Below are 26,847 nucleotides of genomic sequence, written 5' to 3'. Positions count from 1 at the left end.
GAAAATAGCATTCAGTTGTGTTAAAATACAATAAAACAAACAATAACTGTCAGATCAGACAGAGAGTAGAAAACAGATTATCCAACAGATTAAATAGCTCATCAAAAAAAGAACACTGGGGGGACTTCCGGTGGCGCGAAATGGAATAGACGCATTTTCTGAAGCTCTGCCTCACCTTCCCTAATTTTCTCACTTATATCATTTAAATTTTGAAAAAAGCAGTACAAGTTTAGTCACGCACAACCCATCGAACAATGACAAAGCCGAACAAAGCTAAAAAAGCAGATAAAGGCGCAGAGGAGGAAGAAACGAAGATGATGAAAGCTAGCGATGGCGCTAAAGGATCAGATGCTAACACGAGCTCCTCCGCACCTTCGGTTAGTAATGACGATCTAATGGTCGCTATTAACACCCTTAGCACCAATATGGACAAGAGGTTTAACGATATCTCAGCCTCACTCTCCACGCTAAAAACCGTAGTCGATGAAGTTGTCGTGCGAGTAGACGGAATAGAGCAAGCATCGAATGCACACGAACAACGTATCGAGGCCTTGGAGTCGCTGTGCTCAAAGCTGACTGCAGAATCGTCGCAAATGCATGCAAAACTGGACGACTTGGAATCTCGATCTCGTCGCCAAAACATCCGGATAGTGGGTATAAAAGAAAAAGAGGAGCAAGGACAACCTACAAAGTTTGTAGAAATGCTACTTCCAAAGCTCTTGGGAGAGGAACATTTTCAAACTCCGGTACAAGTGGACCGGGCGCATCGTAGCCTAAAACCAGCGACGAACGGCAGGCCGAGAGCAATCATCGCCAGGCTTCACCATTATCAGACCAAGGAGCTCGTTTTGCGTTTGGCCAGACAAAATCAACCGCTGATCTATATGGGAACACGGGTATCAATATACCCAGACCTGACAACTGATACCTTAAAAAAACGGCAGGTTTTCAACAACATCAGAGAGAAATGTAGAGCTATGAAGATACGGTGTGGATTTCGTTTCCCGGCAAGATTCATTGTAACAGCGGACGGCATCACGGCGACATTCGAGACCCCAGAATCTGCGAACGAGTTTCTGAGCGACAAGGTGGAGAGCTGGTCCAGCGGCGGCCAAGAACTTTGAAGTTTTGAATGATCGATGTGTTATTTTGATTCTGTTATTTCGATGAAGATGAGTGGCAAATTAAACTCGTACAAGTTAGGAGACTGACTTGGTAAAGGAAATATGGTGAGATATATATATTTTTTTTTTCCATAATGTGATAACTCAAAGGGAGGTTAGATGGAGTATAAGCAATATTCGTTTTGATTGATATCGGCGAGAGATACAACGGATGGAAACCTACATTAACAGTTCTGTTATGTTAGGTTTAAGTGAAGAAGAGGGAAATGGACTTCCTGGGAGTGTGGGAAAATGTTCTTTGTGTTCTATGAGGGACTATGTACAACTTATTATGTCGGCGTTCTTGAGTTATGTTACATAATTTGTGTTGTTTTAAGGGCACTTTATCATTAATGAATCCTAGATTACAGCTTTGAGTAATTCAACTGAGGGGTTGGCTAGGTTATTAAGTTGGAATGTACGTGGCTTAAATAGCCCATTGAAAAGGGGGAAAGTATTTGCACACCTAAAGACATTTAAAGCAGATATCCATTTTCTCCAAGAAACGCATTTGAAAAAAACAGCTCAGAGATGCCTCAAACCAGCTTGGGCCTCTCAGGTATATCAGTCTAATTTTACAACAAAAACCAGAGGAGTTGCAATACTTATTAGGAAGAATTTTCCATTTATACATAAGCGAACTATTACAGATCAAAATGGCAGATACATTGTGGTTCAGGGGATGATTAATAAAATTCCAGTTACACTTGTTAATTTATATGGCCCGAATTTCGATGATCCATCATTTTTCACTAAAGTAATTGAAGCTATTCCTAACTTAGAATCAACAAATGTTATTATTGGAGGAGATTTTAACTGCGTCTTAGACCCAGCCCTTGATAGACAGCCAAGTCAGTTAAATGTATCAAAGTCAGGTACAACTATTAATAATTACATAAAAAATCTCAATATAGTAGATATTTGGAGAGTACTCCACCCCTCTGACAGAGATTATTCTTTTTTTTCTTCTGTGCACAAATCTTATTCAAGAATTGATTATTTTTTAGTTGATTCTAAATTAATTTCTAGGGCTGTTGCCTCAAAATATCATAATGTGTTAATATCGGATCATTCCCCACACTCGTTAGATTTGAATTTTGGTGTAATTAATAAAGAATATACTTGGCGAATGAATAATAATTTATTAAAAGATTCTCGCTTCTGTCAATATCTTAGGGAGAAAATAGAATTTTTTATTTCTACAAATGATAAAGGTGATGTTCATGATGCAACCTTATGGGAATCTATGAAAGCGGTGTTGAGAGGAAATATAATCGCATATGAGGTAGCAGAAAGGAAACATGAAAAAGGTAAACTGAAGGAAATCGAAGATGCGCTAGCGCAGTTAGAGAAAGAATATAGGTCCATTCAGAATGCCGAAACGCTAAGCAAAATTATTAAGCTAAAATATCAATACAATGCATTTATGTCCAAAACCGTATTAAAGATGCTTAATCAAGTTAAACAAAAACATTTCGAATTAGGAGACAAGCCGCAAAAGTTGCTTGCTCGCCAGTTAAGGCAGGCTCAGACATCCCGAGTTATTCACTCCATTAAAACGAGCAACGGCAAACTCATTAATGACCCGATTGATATAAATAGGAGCTTCGCTAAATTTTATGAGGACGTATACAGATCTCAGGACAATACAACTACAAACACTGCAGTAGATTTTCTAGCCAATTTGAATCTTCCTAAATTAAACGAAGAAGCAGTTAAACATCTAGATGCAGACATAAGCCTAAAAGAGATTAATAAAGCCATTTTTTCTTTTCCAAACAATAAATCTCCTGGCCCAGATGGGTTTAATATTGAATTCTTTAAGAAGTTTAACGACATAATCTCTCCCTTCCTTCTACGCATGTATAAATATAGTTTTGATACACTTGAATTGCCGCCTACTTTATATCAGGCAAATATAGCCCTAATTCCTAAACCAGGACGTGATCCATTATTAGTCTCTTCTTATCGTCCTATATCGTTGATCCCAATAGAAACAAAACTTATCGGAAAAATATTGGCAAATCGCTTAAAAAGTCATATTTGCACTATTATACATTCAGATCAAACAGGCTTTATGCCAGGAAGACACATGTTTTTTAATCTGCGCCGTCTATTTAACATCCTATACGCCAAACACCACACAGACACGGTTGTTATTTCTCTTGACGCACAACGTGCCTTCGACCAAGTGGAATGGTCATATATGCGATCGGTCATAGAAACATTTGGTTTTGGGCCAGTCTTTAGGGGCTGGATTAATACTATCTATGCTCATCCTGTTGCGTCTGTCATCACTAATCAAAATATGTCTCCCCCCTTTAAAATATGTAGAGGCACGCGACAGGGTTGCCCACTTTCGCCTTTTTTATTTGCAATTCTTATTGAACCTCTAGCTGTAAGTATTAGGCAACATCCAGAGATTTGTCCTGTAAACATTAAAGGTATCCCCCATCATCTTTCATTATATGCGGATGACATCCTGTTATATATCTCCAACCCTCAAAGGTCTATACCTTCAGTTTTGGCTTTAATTAAAACATTTGGGTCATTTTCAGGCTTTACAATTAATTGGGAAAAGAGTGAATTGATGCCTGTCACAACAAATATTGATCCCCAATTTCTGAAATCCATACCTTTAAAAAAAGCATATCATTCTTTTGTATATCTTGGAATTACTATTACTAAAGAACCAAAGGATCTGCTTAAGACGAATTGGCAACGAGTGTTAAATCAGTTAAAACAAAACACTGAATTTTGGAGAACACTACCAATGTCAATGGCAGGGAGAATTAACTCAATCAAGATGGTGGTACTCCCGAGATTTTTGTACATTTTCCAGGCACTCCCCTGTTTTATCCCACAAAGTTTTTTTAAAAAATTAGATGCAGTAATTGTGCCGTTTTTGTGGGATTATAAGAATGTGAGAATATCTAAAAAACATTTATGTAAAATTAAAAAAGATGGAGGGTTTGGGTTGCCACAGTTTAAATATTATTATTGGGCAGCTAACCTTGGTATTTTTGCATGGTGGAAAAAGTGGCCCTTTGAAACAGATAGAGATCCATCTTGGCTTATAATGGAACAAGCATTTTGTAACAAAACGTCTCTTGCTGCTCTTCTTAATAGTCCTACTAAAATTGATTCAGCCTTATATGATAATCATTTTGTTATAAGTAATGCACTGAAAATATGGAAACAGATTAAGACCTACTTAAAGGCCCCTGACATGTACCTGGATAGTCCTATATGTCAGAATCATGCCTTTCCTCCTGGTTTACTTGACTCGGGCTTTACGCAATGGGAGAGGAATGGCATACAAAGTATAAAACATTTATATATAGATGAGACATTTGCCTCATTTGAACAACTAAAGAAGACATTTAATATCAGTACCTCAAGTTTTTTTTAGATATCTACAAGTTAGGGATTTTGTGAAGAAACAGTTGTCAAATTCGAATGTGATGACAAAACATGAGGTGCTTGAGGAAATCAACAAGTTCAATCCTCTGCACCAGAGAGCGATGTCATATTTCTATAGTATTCTGCTAAAACAAGAAGCTGTAGACAGAATTACAGTTAAACAGGCCTGGGAGATAGAATTAGGGCTTGAGATTGATCCAGATAGCTGGGAGGAAGGGCTTGAGAATATACACACTTGTTCAATTAATGTAAGGCATAATTTAATTCAGTTTAAAACTTTGCACAGAATATATTTTTCTAAGGTGAAACTGCACAGCATCTTTCCAGAGGTTTCACCACTCTGCAATAGATGTAAAGTAGCAGAAGGTACCCTGACCCACACACTATGGCTGTGCCCTAAATTACAGGTTTATTGGGAAAGCATATTTAAATGTTTTTCTAAAGCATTTAAAAAGAATCTCGAACCATGTCCACTATTAGCTATTCTTGGGATATTTAGCAATTTGGAAACGCCTGATAAACATGAAAGACAAGCTCTTTTATTTGGTATGACAATTGCTAAGAGGCTGATTTTACGAATGTGGAAAAATGAATCTGTGCCTAAGTTTGAAATGTGGGGTAGAGATCTTGTCAACATGCTTGCACTAGAAAGATTGAGATATATTAATAATGATAAACCTGAGGTATTTGATAAAATCTGGGGAGAGATTTTAGAAAATGTAGTTAATTCATAGCCAATAACCCCTGTTGATGTCAAAATTAGTATGGAGTGTAACCTCTTTGTGTTTGTACATATTGGCAATGTGTAATGTAGTGCCCAAAGTTTTTATTAGACAGCTGACATAGTCAGGATAATGCATTTTATTTTTTATTTTTGTTGTAATGCATAATGTATTAGTCGTAAGGCTAATTGGTAGTTTATTTTAATATATTTTAATAGGATTAAATGGCTCTACAACATTTACGAATTTGTATTCAGCTTAAGCATTACCTGTCTAAAAAATTATTTTTCTTTTTGTACATTCCTCCCTCAATTGTTCTGTTTGTTTTGTTTTAGATTTTTTTTTTTTTTTTTTTTTTCTTTTCTTAGATTTGTTGTCTTTGTTCTGTTAAAAGAAAAAGTACTAAAATAAATGGTTAAAAAAAAAAAAAAAAAAAAAAAAAAAAAGAACACTGTATTAATAATAAAAATAGTCGTTAGAGTAGTCGACTAATCGGAAAAATAATCGCTAGATTAGTCGACAGAAGAAATAGTCGTTAGTTGCAGCTCTAATGTGTTTTACATACATTGAGCATGGACATTTTTGTGGATTCATTTTCCTACTGGAGATGTGTTATAACAATATTAGGTGAGGTAATGCAAAGTTTAACAATGTGGTTTTAGTTTTGCACATTTGCACATACTTGGCTTAACAGAAAGATTAGCATGAACAAAAACCTAGAGTTGATGTAAAATATATGAGTTTTTTTTTTAAAGATTATTTATTTCATTAAATTGCATCAACAGGACTGTAAGCAGGGCAGGTTACAGATGAAACTTTTTTTTTTAATTGATTTTGTTGATTTGTTTTAAGTTAAGAGAAAGGAAGCTTATAAAGTTTCAAGACAACAGATATTTAAAAACCAAATGGTAGCATCCTTTGAGGGACTGACCACTTGTCCTGGGTGTTTTCCTCCTTTTAGCCCAAGAATGATGGGATAGGTTCGATTACTCGCCAAAACTCCAACAGGGAAAGCATTATACAGTAGAAAGTTATTGATGGGAAAAAGGCGTGTCTTCTGATTCAAATGCATGACTGTACATCAAAAAACACCCAGAATTTGGGTTCAGGTGCTGTGCAATATAAAACACGAAAAAACAGCAAAAGAAGCCCGCACACTGATAAATTGCTCCAATATAAATTTTATGAATTTTACTTGAAATTAAATTCAGTGTGCAAGCTTCTTTTGCTGTTTTTTTCTGTAAATTCAAATGACCATCAGAAACTGACCAAATTTACCTGTTCTCTGAAGGATCAACGTGGACTGGTGTCTATTTGTGTATCTTATGCCACTAGCCGGGTATTTCCTGGATAGATGGCCATTCCATCCCAAAACAATACAAGAAAGAAAAAATGTCCAAATTGATGTACAAATAATTATAATTTAAAATCTTTCTCTCATTGATATGCCTTAAAAAATGTAAAAACTAATACTAACCCTTTGATTATTATTGATGATAACATTTCTGAACATCATAGCAGGGGCAGTCCCTGTTTATGATCTTTCTCTTATCAACACACTTTAATCTTAAATTTTCTCTTCATAACAATGGACTTGTTGTTTTAGGACTTGATGAGCGGTTTGGTTGGTCCACTGATAGTGTGCCGTAAAAACACCCTAGACACCAACAGACGTAGAAAAGACATTAAAAAGGAGTTTGCCCTCCTTTTCATGGTGTTTGATGAAAATGAGTCCCATTACCTGGATGAAAACATTAACACTTATCTCATTAAAACGGATACTGATAGATCTGATAAGGACTTTATGGAGAGCAACAGAATGCATAGTAAGTGTGTGTAACAAGGTTAACAAAAAATAATGTTAACTTTTATCTGACTTTTGAAACTTAAAGAAGTTAAAACTCTCTCTCTCTTTCTCAGGTATTAATGGAAAGTTGTATAGTAACTTGCATGGGTTAAACATGACAGAAGGCGACAAGACTGAATGGTATTTGCTAGGAATGGGGAACGAAGTGGACATGCACACAGTGCACTTCCATGGACAGAGCTTCATTTACAGAGTATATGCACAAACACACATACACAAAAAGGTCTTTCAGTAGATGTTCTCAGTACACTTTGAACTTGCCGGCTAATCCACTTTAGGGAAATTTAAATTGCAGCTCATATGAATGAACACATACACTCTTATTCAAATAAACAAATTAGTGCTTACTTGGCGCAATTCTTATGGTTTAAGTATTTAACAAGTTGGTACAAAAAAATAGGTTAAAGTGCGCATGGTATACAGTATATCACAGTTGTGTGCTCATTGTTTTGTTCATTGTTCACGTCTTTCATTATGAAGTTCTGTGTTTTATAGTCATGTCTTTTATTTTGAAAGTGTTCATTGTCATGGTTGTCTCCTGTTTTCCCATTTCCTAATGTGTCATGTTCTGATTGGTTCCCTTTCTGCATAGTAGCCCTCTTGATACCATTGTCCTTTGTCAAGCTTTGTTTAAATAGCAATACTGTAAGTGTTGAACGGTTGTTTTGGATGTAATCTGATTCAAATGTATACCACAGTGTGACAACATAACAGCAGTGTAAAAAGTCATTGTAGTTCAACAGATGCTCTTTTTGCAGTATTTTCAAGTAATTTTTAAGATATAAAATATTTTTTTAAGTTTTTTTCATATTATATTTACCCCTTATATCATAGACTTTCGGAGATTTGATTCTCCAAAATAGTAAATATTAGTATTGGGTGATTTCTAAAAAAAATTCTCTCTTTCTCAGATGGATCATTCCCATCGTGCTGATGTATATGACCTGTTTCCAGGGACGTTTCAGACCATAGAGCTAACTGCAGGAAACCCTGGGCAGTGGTTGCTACACTGTCATGTTACTGACCACATTCATGCTGGCATGGAGACACTTTTTACTGTTAAAGGTCTGAGTTAAATGATATGTAATTCAGAGGTTTACATTTGCACTGACTAAAGTGTGTGTGTGTGTATATATATATATATATATATATATATATATATATATATATATATATATATATATATATATATATATATATATATACAACCCCAAATCAGAAAAAGTTGGGACACTGTAGAAATTGTGAGTAAAATAGGAATGGAATAATTTACAAATCTCATAAACTTATATTTTATTCACAATAGAATATAGATAACATATCAAATGTAGAAAGTAGGGGTGTCAACAATAATCGATTCGGCAATGCATCGCAATGCGGGCATTCACGATTCAGCATCGATGCAGCAAAGTGCCATAATCGATTATGTATGTCACTGTTTATTTTCTGGCCTCGAGTGGACAATAAAGTTGTTTCAATTACTTCCGGGGGCATAACAACAACAATCAAGATGGCTGAGGCGGAGAGATATGACAGTGATAAACAGGTAAATAAAAACCCACCCTTTTCCATGGAAAGTGGACATATGGGCACATTTCGGATTCTACGAAGTTAATGGGCAACTAGACAAGACTTACGCTGTGTGTAAATTCTCATCTCAGGTATATAATTGTCATTGTCTTAAAGCTGCTAAGCTTCCGTTTTTGTTGAGAATAGTTGCACTTGCCTTGTTTTGTACAGTAGAATTCTGATGCATCGCAATGCATCGTAGAATTGAATTGAATTGAATCGTTACCTGATGAATCGTAATTGAATCGAATTGTTAGGACAGTGCCAATGCACACCCCTAGTAGAAAGTGAGATATTTTGAAATGTCATGCCAAATATTGGCTCCTTTTGGATTTCATGAGAGCTACACATTCCAAAAAAAGTTGGGACAGGTAGCAATAAGAGGCCGGAAAAGTTAAATGTACATATAAGGAACAGCTGGAGGAGGACCAATGTTTAGGAATAGAAATGTTGTCCCATTCTTGTCTAAAACAGGCTTCTAATTGCTCAACTGTCTTAGGTCTTCTTTGTCGCATCTTCCTCTTTATAATGCACCAAATGTTTTCTATGGATGAATGATCTGAACTGCAGGCTGGCCATTTCAGTACCCGGATCCTTCTTCTACGCAGCCATGATGTTGTAATTGATGCAGTATGTGGTCTGGCATTCTCATGTTGGAAAATGCAAGGTCTTCCCTGAAAGTGAAGACATCTGAATGGGAGCATATGTATCTAGAACTTGGATAAATTTTTCAGCATTGATGGTGCCTTTCCAGATGTGTAAGCTGCCCATGCCACACACACTCATGCAACCCCAAACCATCAGAGATGCAGGCTTCTGAACTGAGCGCTTCTTTTTTGACCTATAGAGTATTAGCTGGCAACGGCGAATGGCACGGTGGATTGTGTTTACCGACAATGTTTTCTGGAAGTATTCCTGAGCCCATGTTGTGATTTCCATTACAGTAGCATTCCTGTATGTGATGCAGTGCAGTCTAAGAGCCCGAAGATCACGGGCATCCAGTATGGTTTTCCGGCCTTGACCCTTACGCACAGAGATTGTTCCAGATTCTCTGAATCTTTGGATGATATTATGCACTGTAGATGATGATAACTTCAAACTCTTTGCAATTTTTCTCTGAGAAACTCAGAAAACTATTTTTCGCTGCAGCATTGGGGGAATTGGTGATTCTCTGCCCATCTTGACCTCTGAGAGACACTGCCACTCTGAAAGGCTTTTTTATACCCAGTCATGTTGCCACTTGACCCAATAAGTTGCAAATTGGTCCTTAAGCTGTTCCTTATATGTACATTTAACTTTTCAGGCCTTTTATTGCTACCTGTAGCTCTCATGAAATCCAAAATGAGCCATTTGGCATGACATTTCAATTTCTTACTTTCAACATTTGATATGTTATCTATATTCTACTGCGAATAAAATATAAGTTTATGAGATTTGTAAATTATTCCATTCCTTTTTATTCACAATTTCTACAGTGTCCCAACTTTTTCTGATTTGGGGTTGTATATACTGTACATATACATATACATATATATATATATATATATATATACTCATTACAGTTCAGTGACAGTAATATTGTAATGTAACGAATTACTTTCAAATGACAGTAATTTGTAATATATAATGTAATATTACAAATTACTGTCATTTGAAAGTAATTCATTACATTACAATATGACTGTCACTGAACTATAATGAGTTACACTACTTTTGCGTTACTTTTGAGTTACTTTCATCAAAATAACAGAAGTATGATTAGGCATTATAAAATGTTAAAATGTAGTTTATCGATGCTTATAAATCTAGAAGTTATGTGTTGGCCCTCGCCCTTTGAATAGGCACATTGAAGACTTATGGCAAAAAAACAGTAACAATGACTGTCAGAATCATAAACATAGACAAATAATCTGGTAAAACTCTGGTAAACTATGGTACACATAGCAAACACAATAGAGCTAGAGCCCACTATAATGCAACCTACTGTATATACTAATAACATGTCAATAACAAGACACACAACCGCTTTTCTTTTCATTTCTATTCTTTAATTCACTTTTAATTCAGATTCACAGCACAAACCTAGCATGCACTGGGTTGACACAACTTATGCTATTGGATGATCAGGCCTCAAGGAATACAGCTCATTTCAGTACAATATAAGGATTACATGAAGGTTAACATAAAATTGCTTAATAAAACACAGACAAACAGGAACACTGCGTTTTGCCAAACAATGAATATAGGCTCCCATACAAAGGCTGCTAAAAACTTAAAACAGTGATGTTTAAATGTACTATTTGGTAACACTTTATTTCGATAGTCCACTTTAGACATTTTACTTATTATAAGTAACTTTGCAACTACTTATCAACTACCAATCTTTAGAGAATTAGTAAACTGTCTGCTTAATATCTACTAACACTTTATTGTGATGATATCTCAACAGACATTCAACTGTCCATAAGTATCTTTGCATGTGCATGTCAACTTATTCCACTTACCCAAACCTCTTCCCTAACCCCAACCCCTACAATCTACTAATACTCTAATGACAGTTAGTTGACGTATAGTTGCAAAATATTGAAAGTTAGTTGACATGTAGGTGCAAAGTTATTTATAGTTAGTAGAATGTCTAAAGTGGACTATCAAAATAAAGTGTAACCTACTATTTAGAGAACCATGTTTAAGTCTACACTAATTTTACGTTGTAGTCTAGGTTGCTGTTTGTAATAAAATGTAGATAGCATAGGAATAGCCTAGCAATCTATTATGTGTATGGACTGTCATTGCTGGTGTTGATATGGATTTTATTGACAAGCTATTTAAAAGTCTCTTTAATTCTGGGGTTCAAACAGCAGGGGAGACAGATAGAAACTTTCTGTTGCTTTTACTTCGTGCTCTCATTCGCAGATTTTTTTTTACACTGCATGCGTTTGCGGCGCTACCAGACCTGATTGCGACCACTTTAGTCAATGCTTATACAGCCGCGGACTTCCCAGATTCAGCTCTTTAAGAAATGCGTCTATATTTGCGTGCACCGGGTACAAATCGCAGTTCAAATACAAAATTAAAGTAAAAATGAACATGCTGCATACAGCACCCGGAAACAAACATACTAACGTTATTTTACCCAACGCTTCTCCTGTGTGGATGCTTGTCACGCGCATTGGTCAAAAATATATTTTACCCACAGCTTTTTCCTGTGTGGATGCTTGTCACGCGCATTGGTCAAAAATAAAAATAACACAGTCTAATTTTGAAATTGTGCATTGTTGTAACGCATGTTACTAAGAGTGTAATGAGTAAAATATTACCAAAATTTTATTAGTAATGCGTTATATTACTGCGTTACAGCAAAAACTAATATATTACTGTAATATATTATATTTTGTAATGCGTTACTCCCAAGACTGTATATATGTATTTATTTATTTATTTATTTTGTCATTTAGTCATTTAGTTATTTCTTTTCTGGTGTAAACGAGTAGTTTAAGTGTGGATGAATTACTAAACTAAATGATGTAAACATATTATTTAACACATCAGCATTTTTATCAGTAAGGTGATTTCTAAGTGGGCTACAAAATTTCCACCAGATGTAGCCATCAAGCCAAATATTGAATTCATAAAAAGAAATCAGAACATTTAAGTATACAAGTTGAGTCATCATAAATAAAGTGAAATGACACATGGAATAAGTATTGAACACACTTTATTTAATACTTTGTAGAAACCACTTTGTTGGTGATTACAGCTTTAGACGCCTCTTGTATGGAGAGACCAGTTGTTTGCATTGCTCAGGAGTGATTCTGTCCCATTCTTCCACACAAATGGTCTTTAAATCTTGAAGGTTTCTTGGGCCCCTTTTATGAACTTTGATCTTCAGTTCTCTTCATAGATTTTCTATGGGATTTAGATCAGGTGATTGACTGGGCCATTCAAGCAACTTGATTTTCTTTCCCTGAAACCAATTTCATTGTTTCCTTGGCCTTGTGTTTGGGATCATGGTCTTGCTGTAATGTCCACCCTCTTTTCATTTTCAGCTTTCTGGTAGATGACAGCCAATTTTTATCCAGAATGTCCCAGTACATTTCTCCATTCATCCTGCCTTCAATAATATGAAGTCTGCCAGTACCCCTTGCTGAAAAGCAGCCCAAACAATGATGCTTCCACCCCCAAACTTAACTGTTGGTATGGTGTTCTTGGGGTAGTGGGCAGTGCCATTTCTTCTCCAAACATGGTGTGTAGAATGACTGCCAGAAAGTTCAATTTTGCTTTCATTTGACTAGGGATGTCCCAATACGATATGCTGGATCGGTATCGGGTCCGATCCGGGCTTTTTGGCTGGATCGGACATCGGATCGAGGACCAACAACATGACCGATCCAATTCCAATATGTGCATTAGCCGTGGTTGTTACTGACAAGCTATTTTATAAAAGGACAACATATTATAAAAGCACCATAAACGTTTTATGCACTATATTCAAAGTCTTTTAATACACTCAATAGCTTCATGTGAAGAAACAAACGTTACATAAACTCTGTAACTTACTCGCAAACTGAGTTAATAATCCACTGTTGAAGCGGACGGATGAAACGCGTCATTCAAACACGCATGCACACACACAAGATAACTTTACGCTATTTAAAAGATCTGATTTTATAAAGTCTCCGAAAGCCGTTGGATGGATGCAATTCACTTTGTGCTAATCACACGATACGTCTATTCTCTTTGTGTTTTAACAGTTATAAACTTTTCGTTGCGGTGCGAGGATTTCCATGAGAGGATGATTCAAGGGCATCAATTCTGCATCCAGAAAGCCCATAAACGACCAGAAAGCCATATATGACTTAGGCGCATAAATTCTACACCCGGAATGTGCATAAAAAGTCCGGTCAAGCGCAAAATTCCCAAAATAACTATCCGCACAATAAAGCTTTTTTACTATGACAGTTTTATGCAATTAAGAAAAACATGTTTAGCATACTTTATTGATCAAACATACCTATTATATGTTCTCCTTAACACTGTCATGATTAATATTTACTAATGTTTACTGTAACTTGTAAATCATTTAAAATGATTAATTTTGACATTTAAAATGATACTAACATTTAATTACAATAGTATCGGGCAGATATCGGTATCGAGTGATATACGGAATTCTGGTATCGGAATCGGATCGGAAATAAAAAAGTAGGATCGGGACATCCCTACATTTGACCATACTATAGTCTCCCCATAATCCACAGGCTTCTCCAAACGCTGTTTCGCAAACTTTAACCGAGCCTCAACATGCTTTTCTTTTTGTTTAGCAATGGAGTCTTGCATGGTGAGCATGCATGGATGCCATGGCGGTTCAGGGCATTGCTTATAGTTTTCTTTGAAACAACAGTACCTGCTGCTGCAAGGTCTTCCTGAAGTTCTGCCCGGATGGTTCTTGGCTGTTGGAGAACTCTACTGATTATTCTTTGGACTCCTCGGACTGATCATGGCTGGTTTATGGTGAAGTGATTCTCTTTCGATTACCGGATAATGGCCCCCACAGTGCTCACAGGAACATTCAGCATTCTGGAAATGCGCCTATAACCATTCCCATCAAAATGCTTTTCAACGATAAGATTACGAAGATCTTGAGAGAGTTCTTTGTTTTTATCCATCATGAACTCTTTCCTGTGTGCCTCCTGGGTAATGAAAAGTCTTTATAGGCCATCAATTAGGAGCTGATATGAATTAGTACTGATAGGGGCAGGGTTTCTCTCTCAATACTGACAGATTTCAGGTGATGATCTGGCTTTCTATGCCATTCGGCACCTTGTTCTCTTCATGTGTTCAATACTTATTCCCCATGTCATTTCACTTTATTTATTATGACTCAGCTTGTATAGTTAAATGTTCAGATTTTTTTGTATGAATCCAATATTTGGCTTGATTGCTACATCCTGTGGAAATTTCGTGTCAATAGCCCACCTAGAAATCCCCTTACTGACAAACATGCTGATACTTATAAGTCAAATACTTATTTTCCCTGCTGTATATACACACACGCACACACACACGCGCACACACGCGCACACACACACACACACACACACACACACACACACACACACACACACACACACACACACACACACACACACACACACACACACACACACACACACACACACACATTCTGGTTTCCATGTTTTGTGGGGACATTCCATAGACGTAATGCATTTTATACCATACAAACTGTATATTCTATTCCCCTTACCTGCCCCATTCCCTAACCCCAACCATCACAAAAACCTTTCTTGTACCTTAGATTTTCAACAAACATCATCTTGTTTGATTTATAAGCTTGTTTCCTCATGGGGACATCAAAATGTCCCCACAAGGTCACAAAAACACTGGTATTCCTATCTTTGTGGGGACAATTGGTCCCCACAACGTGATAATTACCAGGTACACACACACACACACACACACACATTATATATTTCAGAATATTATTATTTTATATAACTACATTTTCATTATATTAACTTTTATTATTATTTTACATTTCAGCAGACCCTAGTATTAGGAATGATCAGAGCAGAGGTACAGAACAATTTTTATTATTAACTGTTTTGCTTCAGTGTTAATTATGTACACACACACACACACACACACACACACACACACACACACACACACACACACATTATATATTTCAGAATATTATTATTTTATATAACTACATATTTCATTATATTAACTGTTTTCTTTTATTATTATTTTTCGTTTCAGCAGACCCTAGTATTAGGAATGGTCAGAGCAGAGGTACAGAACAATTTTTATTATTAATTGTTTTGCTTTAGTGTTAATTATGTACAATTTGATAACTGCTAAAAATGTTTCTGTGTTTCTTTCCAGCTTTCAGTCATTTTGAAATCCAATCCACTTTGATGCTGTGTTTAGTTGGATTGGTCCTATGTCTTGTAAAATACTAGAAGAAATATGTGACCATATTGCAATTAGAATTAATAGTGTATCATAAATGAATGAAAATAATAATGATTTTTTTTTTTATTCACCTTGGAAAACATCTCATTGTATCTACAAATATTGACTGGTGATACTGATTAATATAATTTATTTTACTGTGAATTTTTCTGCTTTAAGTGATCCAAGGACATGCCATATTTAGAAGTAGTTGTTTAATTATGCTTTAACATATTCATACAACTTCTCTGTTGGAAATGAGACCTGTGTGTCATTCAGGTGTTACTAAATTACCCTCATTTCACAAACCTCATTCTGCACCCACGGTTCTCAGCCTGGCCATGCATGTAAAACTGTATTTACGTAGGCAAAGATGAATAATACGTGCTCTGTACATGCGAATGACATATTATAAGCCTCAAATACAATTGTTTTCTCCTTCTTATGTAAACCTTTTGCATGCAAAAAACAGCTGGAAAACAGGCCAATCTAAACATAACACGGACTGTGACATTAGAGTCAAGATGTATGCGGAAGTAAAATATGATAAAGGAAAAGTAGCTAATAAGTTCAATCAATTTTTTTCATCAATTTCAAAGAGATTAGTGGACAAGCTTCCTCAGTGTGGCATCAAAAATCTTAAAAAAGGGTTGTTTATAATCAGATGTATCAATATGTATGTAAGAATAGTTTAATTTATGATTTTCAGTCAGGTTTTAGAAGATCTTATTCGACTGATACATCATTATTGTATTTAACAGATTTTATAGGGAAACAGATTGATAGAGGTAGGATGTGTGGAATGATACTCTTGGATCTCCAAAAAGCTTTTGACACTGTGAATCATTCAGTTTTAATTGATAAATTAAGTTTCATGGGTTTTTCAAGTAATGTGATTGCCTGGTCGCCTTATTTATCTGGGAGATTACAAAGTGTAGAGATTGATGGGATTTTATCTGAAAAAAATAATATTATTACTGGAGTTCCTCAGGGAAGTGTTTTAGGCCCTCTTTTATTTATTTTGTACATAAATAATTCAGAAGCTCAGTACTTGAGTAAATGCACTTCGTTACTGTACTTTACTGCATTTTTTGGGCTACTTTGTACTTGTAGTGAGTATCAAAAATATAAGCAACTTTTACTCTTTACTCAACTAAATTTTTTGGGGGGGTATTTGTACTCTTTACTCCACTACATTTGAACTGACACTTACCATTACTCACTACATTGTTTATTCGTCAATGAATAAAAACGAGACGAAAGTGTCAGGGAATGAGGGACAGAATCTCTGTGTGGTTGCAAGGTTATGCACACACACACCACTGAGGGACTTCCTGTGGCGCTACGCAGGGCAATCGTATGAAATCAGAGTACTGCGAGAGCGAATCAAATGCATATGGAGAAGTCTGGTCTCACAGTACTTTGATGTCAAACGCTGAACGGCTTGCGTTGAGCCGCCGTAGCGTAAAATATAACACAGAGGCAGAGGTAAAAATCTACTCGATGGGACATCAGCTTGCTACTTATGTCATAAACTGTACAGAAAAGTTAGCGTCTGGTCTGAGAGAAGAGATAAAGAGCAGACATATGGATGCATATCACATTTGATTCTGTCAAGGGACCCTTTGTTAAACTTGTGATGCTGCAATCAAAACAAACAAGAAGCGCGATTGCAGCAGGGTCATCCCGCAACTCAAAGTCAAGCACAAATGTTTATATACTGATGCTACTTTATCAGCTAACCTGAGCTGGTACATAACTTGATATAACTTACTATATAAGCCAAAATAAACCAGGGATGTTCTGTACTGATTGCCTGAGTAACTTAAGTATGTTATAAGATTGATAATACATGTACAATTTCACTGTCCTCACATTTAATCAAGTATGCTGGAATGTATTTACTGTAAAGAGGGATGCATGACTGAAGAAATTTAGTGCAGTGGTTCTCAAAGTTTATCCATGTGCGGCCCCCCTTGTGTATGCTGCATTCCTTCATGCCCCCCCAAATAAAATTTATGACAACAACAGTTCTAAAATTTAACATTTTAAATAAACAAAACATATTAAATTATACCATGTAGTGTTGTTGGTTAGTAACCTTATTTTTTTTAGGTTTAATTACACAGAATTCATGATAAATTAATGCATTTTATAAAATTACATGAAACTGTTGCCCCCAGGCACCATCTTGCGGCCCCCAGTTTGAGAACCAATACTATAGTGCACTTAATGTGAGACAGTGGTGTTACGTACTACATGTGTTTTAAATTAATCTTACAAATGAACAACTTTTAACTGTAACAACCTACTGGACTCTAATACTGGAATTGTTGAAATATTAAGATTCAATTTTTATCAAAAGACTACTACTTACTATGTTTAATCTGTGTTTGTTTTGCCATGTGGAAATATTGAGGTGTTTGATTTCTTTTTTATATTAGGAAGTAAAACCTTATGAATAAACTTTCTTGGTTTTCACTGACCTACAATATCTCTTTGTGTTGAGGACTAGTGCATCTTTAAGCCAACATAATGTGTAAAGTACTTTCAAATTGGGTTACTTTAAGAAATTTACCCAAGTCATATTTAAATTGGTGACTTCCCTTATGAAAGGAAAATATATTTACCAATATATTACTTGAAATATATTGTAATATATTGCAATATATTATTTTACTTCCAATTTTCCAATATATTATATATTGGCAATACATGGAATAATATATTGATGGTACATATATTCTATATATGTGTAATATATTGCAGTATATTGCAAAATATACAAATTATTGCCGCTTTAAATATATTGTACATTAAATATAATATATGTGTTTATATATTTAAAAATATATGCAATTTTATATTTATAAATATCCGCAATATTGTATTGATTTATATGCAAAAATGTATTAACAATATATGTACAGATATAGTGTCACATGTATGTTTACTATATTGTAGAATATATTTCAAATATGTGTAAAATTATATGTAAAATACATGAAATATATGTAGATATGTGTTCGATATATTGTGGGATACATTTTAAATATATCTAAAATTAGATTGGCAAATATGATAAATATATGTGCATATATGGGAACATGTATTAACAATAGTACAGATATAGTGACACATGTATGTTTACTATATGGAAGAATATATTTCAAATATATGTATAACTATACGGAAATATATACGTGGATATGTGTTTGATATATTGTGGAATAGATTTTAAATATATGTAAAATTAGATGGAAATATATGTACACATTTATTGTAAATGTATGCACAATATGTGTACATATATGAGAACATGCACATACTGTACAATGTATGAACATATATGGGGATATATACAGTATATGTACATGAAACATATAAAATATATAAATACTTAAATATGCAACCTGCAATATACAAACATTTGACTGATGGGTAATCTATCAAAAGCCACCTTTATTTTCTTTTAATCAGGCACAGATACTAAACCCAATTTGAGGTACATTGCTTCATAGGCCTATTAAAACCACAAAAGGTTTTGCATATGGTCAGTCAAAGGAAATGTTATCGGCTTAACATTACATTACATAAATGTGTTGCATTGCATTAACATAAATTACATTTTAAAAGAGTGCCATTAAACAAAAAATATACAAAATATAAATTAAAGCAACTCAAATTACCAATGTCCATTTCAAACTTTCAGCAGTGCCGTTATACAATATAAAGACAATATCTTTAAACGAAATGCACAGACAATAATTAACAAACTTTCAAGAAGTTTTGGAACCGTGGAAAAGCAAAGAAATAAATTGCCAAAAGAACAGTCCGTTATCCTGGTTAGGAGTCTATCTTGGTTCTTCACTGATATAAAGACTTATATAACCATGCCTTGGCTTTTCACCTGGTGTCTTAGCTCGCAGATTCTACTGTTGATGGATTTTCTGACATCAGCTTCCTTGACCGTAGGAAACTGTTGTAAGACAGCATCTGTGGAGCAGAACAACAAGAATTACTCTCTTCCTGCTCCTGCTGCACAAAAATCTTTCCTAGCAGAGATGGAACTGAGACACCCCTCGCTGCAGCCTGCAGCGCGATGACGTGGTGGATTAATCCATTACGTAGTGGATGTTCAAACACGCATGCGCCGTGAATATAATTTTACGCGCATGCGCGGTGGTGTGTTGTTATTGGTGAACAATCGCACGTGCTTTGGTATTTCAAGAAGAATCTGCCGAGAAACGATGGATTATTTAACAACAGTGATTGTATAAAGGTAGGTAATTAATCTTTTTTTACTGATTTGTTGTTTCAACATGTATAGTCTTGTGTAACGTTAGTGTTAGGTGTCCGAAGCGGTATAAAGGTGGCTTAATATGTTCACAGCGATTCTCATTTAAATCTTATAACATTACTTCAGAACATATATATATATGCATATATGCCAACCGTGGACAGACTGCAGGTCTAATGTAAAACTAACCTGATTTTGCTAGGCTAACTAATGTTTTTTTTTTTTTGCTATTGCATTGTTCTAGAATCTAGATGAATGTCTTTTAAAAGGACATTTGCCCAGCAATTTCAAGGTGCACATACTGTAACCATCACTTAATCTTAAATTAATACATCTGGATTGTATTTTTTATAAAAGAGGCTTAGTACTTGTATGTTAACAATCCTTTGCATTTTTATTTGAAAAGGTCAACTTAATGAGATTTTTTTTTTGTAGATTTGACTGGATTTGGCAAGATGCCCTTGCTCATTAAAGAAGATGGAGATGTGGCTTTCCTCAGACTGTCTCTGACATGCCAGCTTTTTCACCATGTTGTTAGTGAAGCATCTTTCAGAGAAAAGGCTCATGTTGTCTGGCTTGACAGAGTTATTAATTTAAACATTTTCCCATAGCTCAATTGGTAGAGCATTACATTACTAGCAAATATCATCAGGGAACACACATACTAAATAAAGCATGTTACTGTAAGTCACTTTGGATAAAAGCATCTGCCAAACGTGTAAATGTAAATGGATATGTATGCTTATACTGTAGAAACAGTGTTTTTTTATTCATATAAAGTATCCCTAGATTTAGACTATACATTTAAGTTAATTTTTAATATTTATTTTTCTTTCTTAAAATAGGTGTTGTCAACTGGAACACATTCTCCATGGTGTAGAGATTTATTTACAGATGTCCACCTGGTCGAGTTGGAGGAAGGGTGTCCCAGGGAGGAATTGTTCATCTATTCTGCATCAGTAAAGCAGTGGTGGCGTGGCACTGACCTTAAACTATTTAAGATCAAACTGTGACAAAAGCTTTACCTGACCTGACTGCAGTCAGTTATATGTGACCTTGCCTGTGAAAAAACAGGATAAGTCTTGAAATGTAATTATGATATATTGAGCATCAAAGTGTTATTTTCATTAATCTCACCTTTTGCCCTTTGGCGCTACAGAGCACTGAATACTAGACACAACAACCGTTTGTTCCTCAGGCTAAAACCTAAACAATAAAAGCACCCATAACTTCCACACCTGTAACTGTATATTGTTTATAATCACCACATACTGTACATCTGTAAATACTAATCTAAACTGTAAATATCACCTATTATCTATCTGTACAATAACAGCATCTGAACATCCATACATGCATCACTACACACAATTGTAAAAAAGGAGAAAATTTATACATATACTTACTGTACCATACTGCTTATTTAAATTATTTTGTTTTTATGTGACTAGTGTGTTATTGTCTTTAGTGATTTTACTTAGTTATTCTATGTATGTCCGTAACATGTCACCAAGAGAAATTCCTTGTATGTGACAAAAACATACTTGGCAATAAAGCAGATTCTGATTCAATATTAAAGATATCAAGGTTATATTTTTACAGAATGTTGTTTACATTATGTAGGATGAGTTAATGTAGAGACTAGTAAACAGAAAGATGACTATAGCTGGGTTTTCACTAAGTTCATGTTTAGGCCTAATGTTTATTGTTAAAAAATTTTGATATTTGCAGTCACCGATCATCAGTGAATTGAATAAGCTCTGGGGTAAAAGTTAAATAAATAAACAACTTAAATTAGTGACTTTATTTGTAAGTTATTTTTGTTTCGATTTAACAGTAAATAACTTGAATATGAATATATATTTATATATATAAATTTTAATAACTCCAATACAACACTCAAATAAATTATTAATTAAAACGTTGCATATCATTGCTAATATACCTTATCTTGTTTAAAGATGATTGTTTAATACCGGCTGTGTACGCCACATGTTAAGATAATACATTACACAATGCTAAAAATGTAATATGAGTTTACAGTAGCCTACTCATCCAATACGATCAGCTTTTAGGGATGAATTATGTGATAATAACTGCACTGAACACGCGAAAACATGTTATTATTTTGCACGTGGGTATCCACGTAAACTTATGACTTCTTAACTAAGCTAGGATCACAGCAAATACGTTTATCGGCATTATCACGGCGAATGTGTTAATGTTTGTGTTCAAATACACACAACCGAGCATATGTATTACAGCATCCACTACGTAGTACGTACTGGATTTGGATTTATATTTACTGCGCATGCGTGTTTGAACATCCACTACGTACTGGATTAATCCACTACGTCATCGCGCTGCAAGCTGCAGCGAGGACTTCTTGCTGAGGAGCCAAGATGGCGGTAGGAGCGGACGTACTTTTCTAAGCGGTGTTAATTTTCCCTTATGTCTTTCCTTCTAAATACGTTTTGTGATTAATTTCGGACCGCAGTTATTATTTTACATCAACTTTTCGTCGAACTGTTATATCCCGTTGATTTCTTGTGCTGTGTTTTACACGTTTGAACTTGTTGTGACTTAGCTGAACGTTACGACAGCCATGGCTGGGAAAGGAGAGAAGCGCGCGCAATTTGAAATGCACTCATATGTGAAGGACGCTAATATTGAGAAATGCAAGCCTGACAGTCCACAGAGCAAGAAAAAAAAAGACTTTTCCTTGATGGATTTGTACAACTTAATTAACGAGAGGTCTGACCGAATTGAATCAAAGGTATCTGAGAATGCTTTGCTCGTCGAGGACCTGCGGGAGAAAGTGGACTACATATACAACGAAGTGGGTGGCTTTCGCATTGAAATGGATGTTCTCAATCAGAAATGTGAGGCTTTTCAACAGAAGATTGCAAATTTGGAAGAAAGGCTGGCCGACGCGGAGCGTTATGGAAGGAGATGGAATTTACGACTCTACGGGCTTTCGGAGAGTAGTAAAGAGGATGTTAAGTTCAAAGTCATGGAGATATGTCGTGCTGTCATTCCAACATTCAACACGAGCACAATTGATGTGGCTCATCGTTTGGGGAGGCTGAACGGTGACAACCAACGTGCCAGACCTGTGATCATCCGATTTATTTCACGGTCTGAAAAAGATATTCTCTGGAGGGCTGCAAAAAACAACCAATACCTGAGTTCTAACAAACTGCAGTTTAAGGAAGACTTGACACCCGGCGATAGAGCTGCGAGACAACGTTTGTGGCCAGAGGTCGAGCGCGCCAGAAAAGCTGGCAAAATGGCATACTTTGTTGGAGCGAAGGCTTATGTGGATGGGATCCAGATTCGGCTAAAAGACGACAAAATGGAGAACTGATAACTTTGCTCTTATAAAGAGCATACATTTATCGGAGAGAATAAGGAAGAATGAAGGCAAATCGTTCTCTTAAGGTTTGACAGCTGACGTTTAGTTAAAGGTTTTCTTTCTTGTTCTATGTTTCAAAAGGAAGAAAGGAAAACAACAACGTGAGTTTTTTCTTGACACTTATATTGTGTTATAGGTGATGCTGGACAATTTAGACAGGCCTACGATAGTTATTTTTGCTGCGTTTCAGTGGTATTTTCTCTCTTTCTATTATTTCTACAATTCTCCTAAATTTAGGATATATATTGGTTTAATTATTTAATACGGTCATGTTCTAAAGCATAGAAGGGTTGACTGGGAATTAATATTCTACTTAGTAAACCGAGGTACGGTATTTGTTCAAGTTCATTTTAATCCTGTGTTTTTCAGTTGTTTCTCTTAATGTTAGGGGCATCCGCAATATAAACAAAAGAAAGGCAATTTTTTTGTTCTTGAAAGATAAAAGGGCTGATTTTTATTTATTACAAGAAACGCACAGTTTAAAATCTGATCATAATTTATGGAAGAGTCAATGGGGTCAGGACATTTGGTTGAGTCATGGTACAAATAGATCAGCAGGGGTCGCTATTCTTAAGGGAAATTTCAGGGGAAAAATTGTTCATACTGAGTGCAATAATGGGAGATGGTTAATACTTATCCTAGAAGACTCAAATATGCAGTATATTTTAGCTAATATTTATGGTACAAATTGCAAATCTACAAACTCGCTGTTATTTAATGAACTAGAAATACGAATTGTAAACTTGTCAACTAAGTACGTGAATGCCAAAATTATAATAGGGGGTGATTTTAATGTGGTCCCTAATGATAACTTGGATAGATGGCCTTGCAAAGGAGTAAAAGATGAGGTTAGTAATAACATTATCTCAGGCTTATGTAATAATTTGGGTCTTACGGATGTCTGGCGAAAGATGAACCCCAATAAGCTCACATATACGTGGCAAAATAGTGATAGGTCATTGCAGTCTCGTATTGATTTTTGGTTAATATCGGAGGAGTTGACATCTTTTGTAGACAACGTTACTATTGATCCTGCAATTTTTACAGACCATAGATCTATTCATATTTCCTTTAATACTAACATCAATAGAAAGAACACAACCAGAAGTGGATACTGGATGTTAAATAATTCTTTATTATTAAATGATGTTTTTAAACGGGAAGTCTTACAAATAATTGGAAAATACTTTAAACAGGGTGTAATTACTAATCAATTTGGTTTTCACTGGGAACTTATGAAATATAAAATAAGAAGTTTAGCTATTAATATGAGTAAAACGATTGCCAAAAATAAACGAGCCAAAATACAAACCATCATCCAGGAATTTGGCCTCCTTTGTGAGAAAGCAAACTTAATAGAGGAAGAAGCTAATAATCTCATTAAATTACAAGGAGATTTAAATAAATATTATGAGGATAAGGCAAAGGGTGCTTTTATACGATCCAGAAGAAAGTGGATTGAATATGGGGAAAAAAATACTAGATATTTTTATGCCTTAGAAAAAAGAAATGGTGAAAGGTTGTCAATTAACAAATTACGCATAAACGGCACTATTACAGAGGATTTATCTACAGTTTCTAAACATATTTCAGAATTTTATCAATCTTTATACTGTACATCTGGAATACATTTGTCCTCAATGGAATCCTTTTTAAAACAACTGCATTCTATCAACTTTGTTAGTGATGAATTTGGCAAAATCTGTGAGAAAGAACTTTGTATTTTTGAAATCTTTGATAATATTAAGAAACTCAAGGATAACAAATCTCCTGGCAATGACGGGCTTACAAATGAATTTTTTAAAACTTTTGGAGATGCCCTTTGCCCATTTATTTTAGCCATGTTTAATGAATCCATAAAGAATGGAACTTTACCTCCATCTCTTAGACAGGGGGTAATTACCTTAATACCAAAACCAAATAAGGATACCTTATCTTTAGATGGGTGGAGACCCATAACTTTATTAAATACTGATGCCAAATTATTTTCTCTTATTTTTGCCAACAGACTAAAATTAGGGTTAGATTCTCTCATTGATCAATCACAGTCAGGTTTCATGAAAGGGAGACATATATGCAACAATCTTCGTCTTATCCTTGATCTCATTGATTACAGCCACCTCCTTAATGATGACAACTTGATACTATTTCTTGATTTTAACAAGGCATTCGATACAGTGGAACACAATTTTATATTTGCAACTTTAGAATATTTTAAATTTGGAACTTTTTTTAGGAAAGCAATTACAACCCTGTACACAGACTGTAGCAGCTCTGTTAAAATGTCTCATGGGACTTCTAATAGATTTTTTCTTTCTAGGGGTATCAGACAGGGCTGCCCTATCTCTCCTTTTCTTTTTCTACTTGTCACCCAATGTCTTTCTTGTTATGTAAATATGAATTTCTTTCAAGGCATTAACGTTTTTGGGAATGAATTAAAAATATGTCAGTTGGCTGATGACACTACACTATTTTTAAAAAATGCAGCTGAGGTTAGTAAAGCAATATGTTCCATAAACAATTTCTCTAAAATATCTGGTCTTAACCTAAATGTTAACAAATGTGAGATATTCCCACTTAAAAGTGTTAACATGGTAAAAATTGAAGGAATCCCTGTTAAAGAGGTAGTCACATACCTTGGTATAAAACTTTGTAAAGATGAATCACTTCGTGCTTCCCTTAATTTTGATCCCATTCTCACAAGTACCAAAAGAAAATTTAACTCCTGGTTACAAAGAGATCTGTCCATTTATGGTCGGGTCTTATTGTCTAAATCTGAAGGTTTATCAAGGTCAGCATATATCTCCCAAGCTTTATTTGTACCTAAAACATTTACTAAAGATTTTGACAGATTGTTATACGATTTTATTTGGAAAAACAAACCTCATTATTTAAAGAAAAGTATAATATGCAATCCTCAGGATCAGGGAGGTTTGAATGTTGTGGATTTCACAACTTTGTACTGCACTTTTAAAATAAATTGGTTGAAAAGATTTATTAAAAATAATTGTTGTATATGGAATATCTTCCCAAACTATTTATTTGATCAACTTGGGGGTATTAATTTTTTTCTTAGATGTAGTTTTGATGTAAACAAAATACCTCTTAAATTATCAAATTTTCACAGGCAAGTTCTTTTGACATGGTGTTTAATCTTTAAACATAACTTTTCTCCTCACTCTTTTTTTATTTGGAATAATAAATATATTACACACCAGAGAAAATCTTTGTTTTTTAGACAGTGGTTTGATTCTAATATATTATTAGTTGCTCAACTGTTAGATGCTAATGGTCAAATTCTGTGTATCAATGATCTGTGTCATAAATTTAATTGCCTTATTTCTGTTAAAGAATACTGTATTATTGTCAATTCTATATCCGTAAAAACCCTGTCTTTATTCCGAAATCAG

The 26,847-nt window shown here is 35.0% G+C and overlaps 1 protein-coding gene and 1 long non-coding RNA gene across 10 annotated transcripts in view; both read left to right on the top strand.

Annotated features, from left to right (window-relative positions):
- Positions 1–18,207, top strand: part of hephl1a (hephaestin-like 1a) — a 64,798-nt gene extending 46,591 nt beyond the window's left edge. The window contains exons 16-21 of one of the 8 annotated variants that reach the window (XM_065281911.2): positions 6,915–7,134; positions 7,229–7,368; positions 8,087–8,240; positions 15,309–15,338; positions 15,528–15,560; positions 15,654–18,207. In XM_065281911.2, coding sequence (XP_065137983.1) covers positions 6,915–7,134; positions 7,229–7,368; positions 8,087–8,240; positions 15,309–15,338; positions 15,528–15,560; positions 15,654–15,730 — 654 coding nt within the window. In that variant the 3' untranslated portion in view covers positions 15,731–18,207. Of the gene's footprint in view, positions 1–6,914; positions 7,135–7,228; positions 7,369–8,086; positions 8,241–15,305; positions 15,339–15,527; positions 15,561–15,653 lie in introns of all 8 variants that reach the window. The other 7 variants (XM_065281912.2, XM_065281910.2, XM_065281908.2 and 4 more) reach the window with 7 other exon arrangements.
- Positions 18,208–19,800: 1,593 nt separating this feature from the next.
- On the top strand, positions 19,801–21,805 carry LOC135770597 (uncharacterized). 2 transcript variants are annotated; one of them, XR_010542713.2, is made up of 3 exons: positions 19,801–20,004; positions 20,458–20,606; positions 20,868–21,805. It is a non-coding gene; the product is annotated as an uncharacterized lncRNA (long non-coding RNA). The 2 variants fall into 2 exon arrangements; XR_010542712.2 differs by having other exon boundaries at positions 20,458–20,705.
- Positions 21,806–26,847: the final 5,042 nt, after the last annotated feature.

This window comes from Paramisgurnus dabryanus, chromosome 8 (assembly GCF_030506205.2).
Source record: "Paramisgurnus dabryanus chromosome 8, PD_genome_1.1, whole genome shotgun sequence".
In the NCBI taxonomy this organism is placed as follows: Eukaryota; Metazoa; Chordata; class Actinopteri; order Cypriniformes; family Cobitidae; genus Paramisgurnus; species Paramisgurnus dabryanus.
This window is presented reverse-complemented; position numbering and strand designations above follow the sequence as displayed.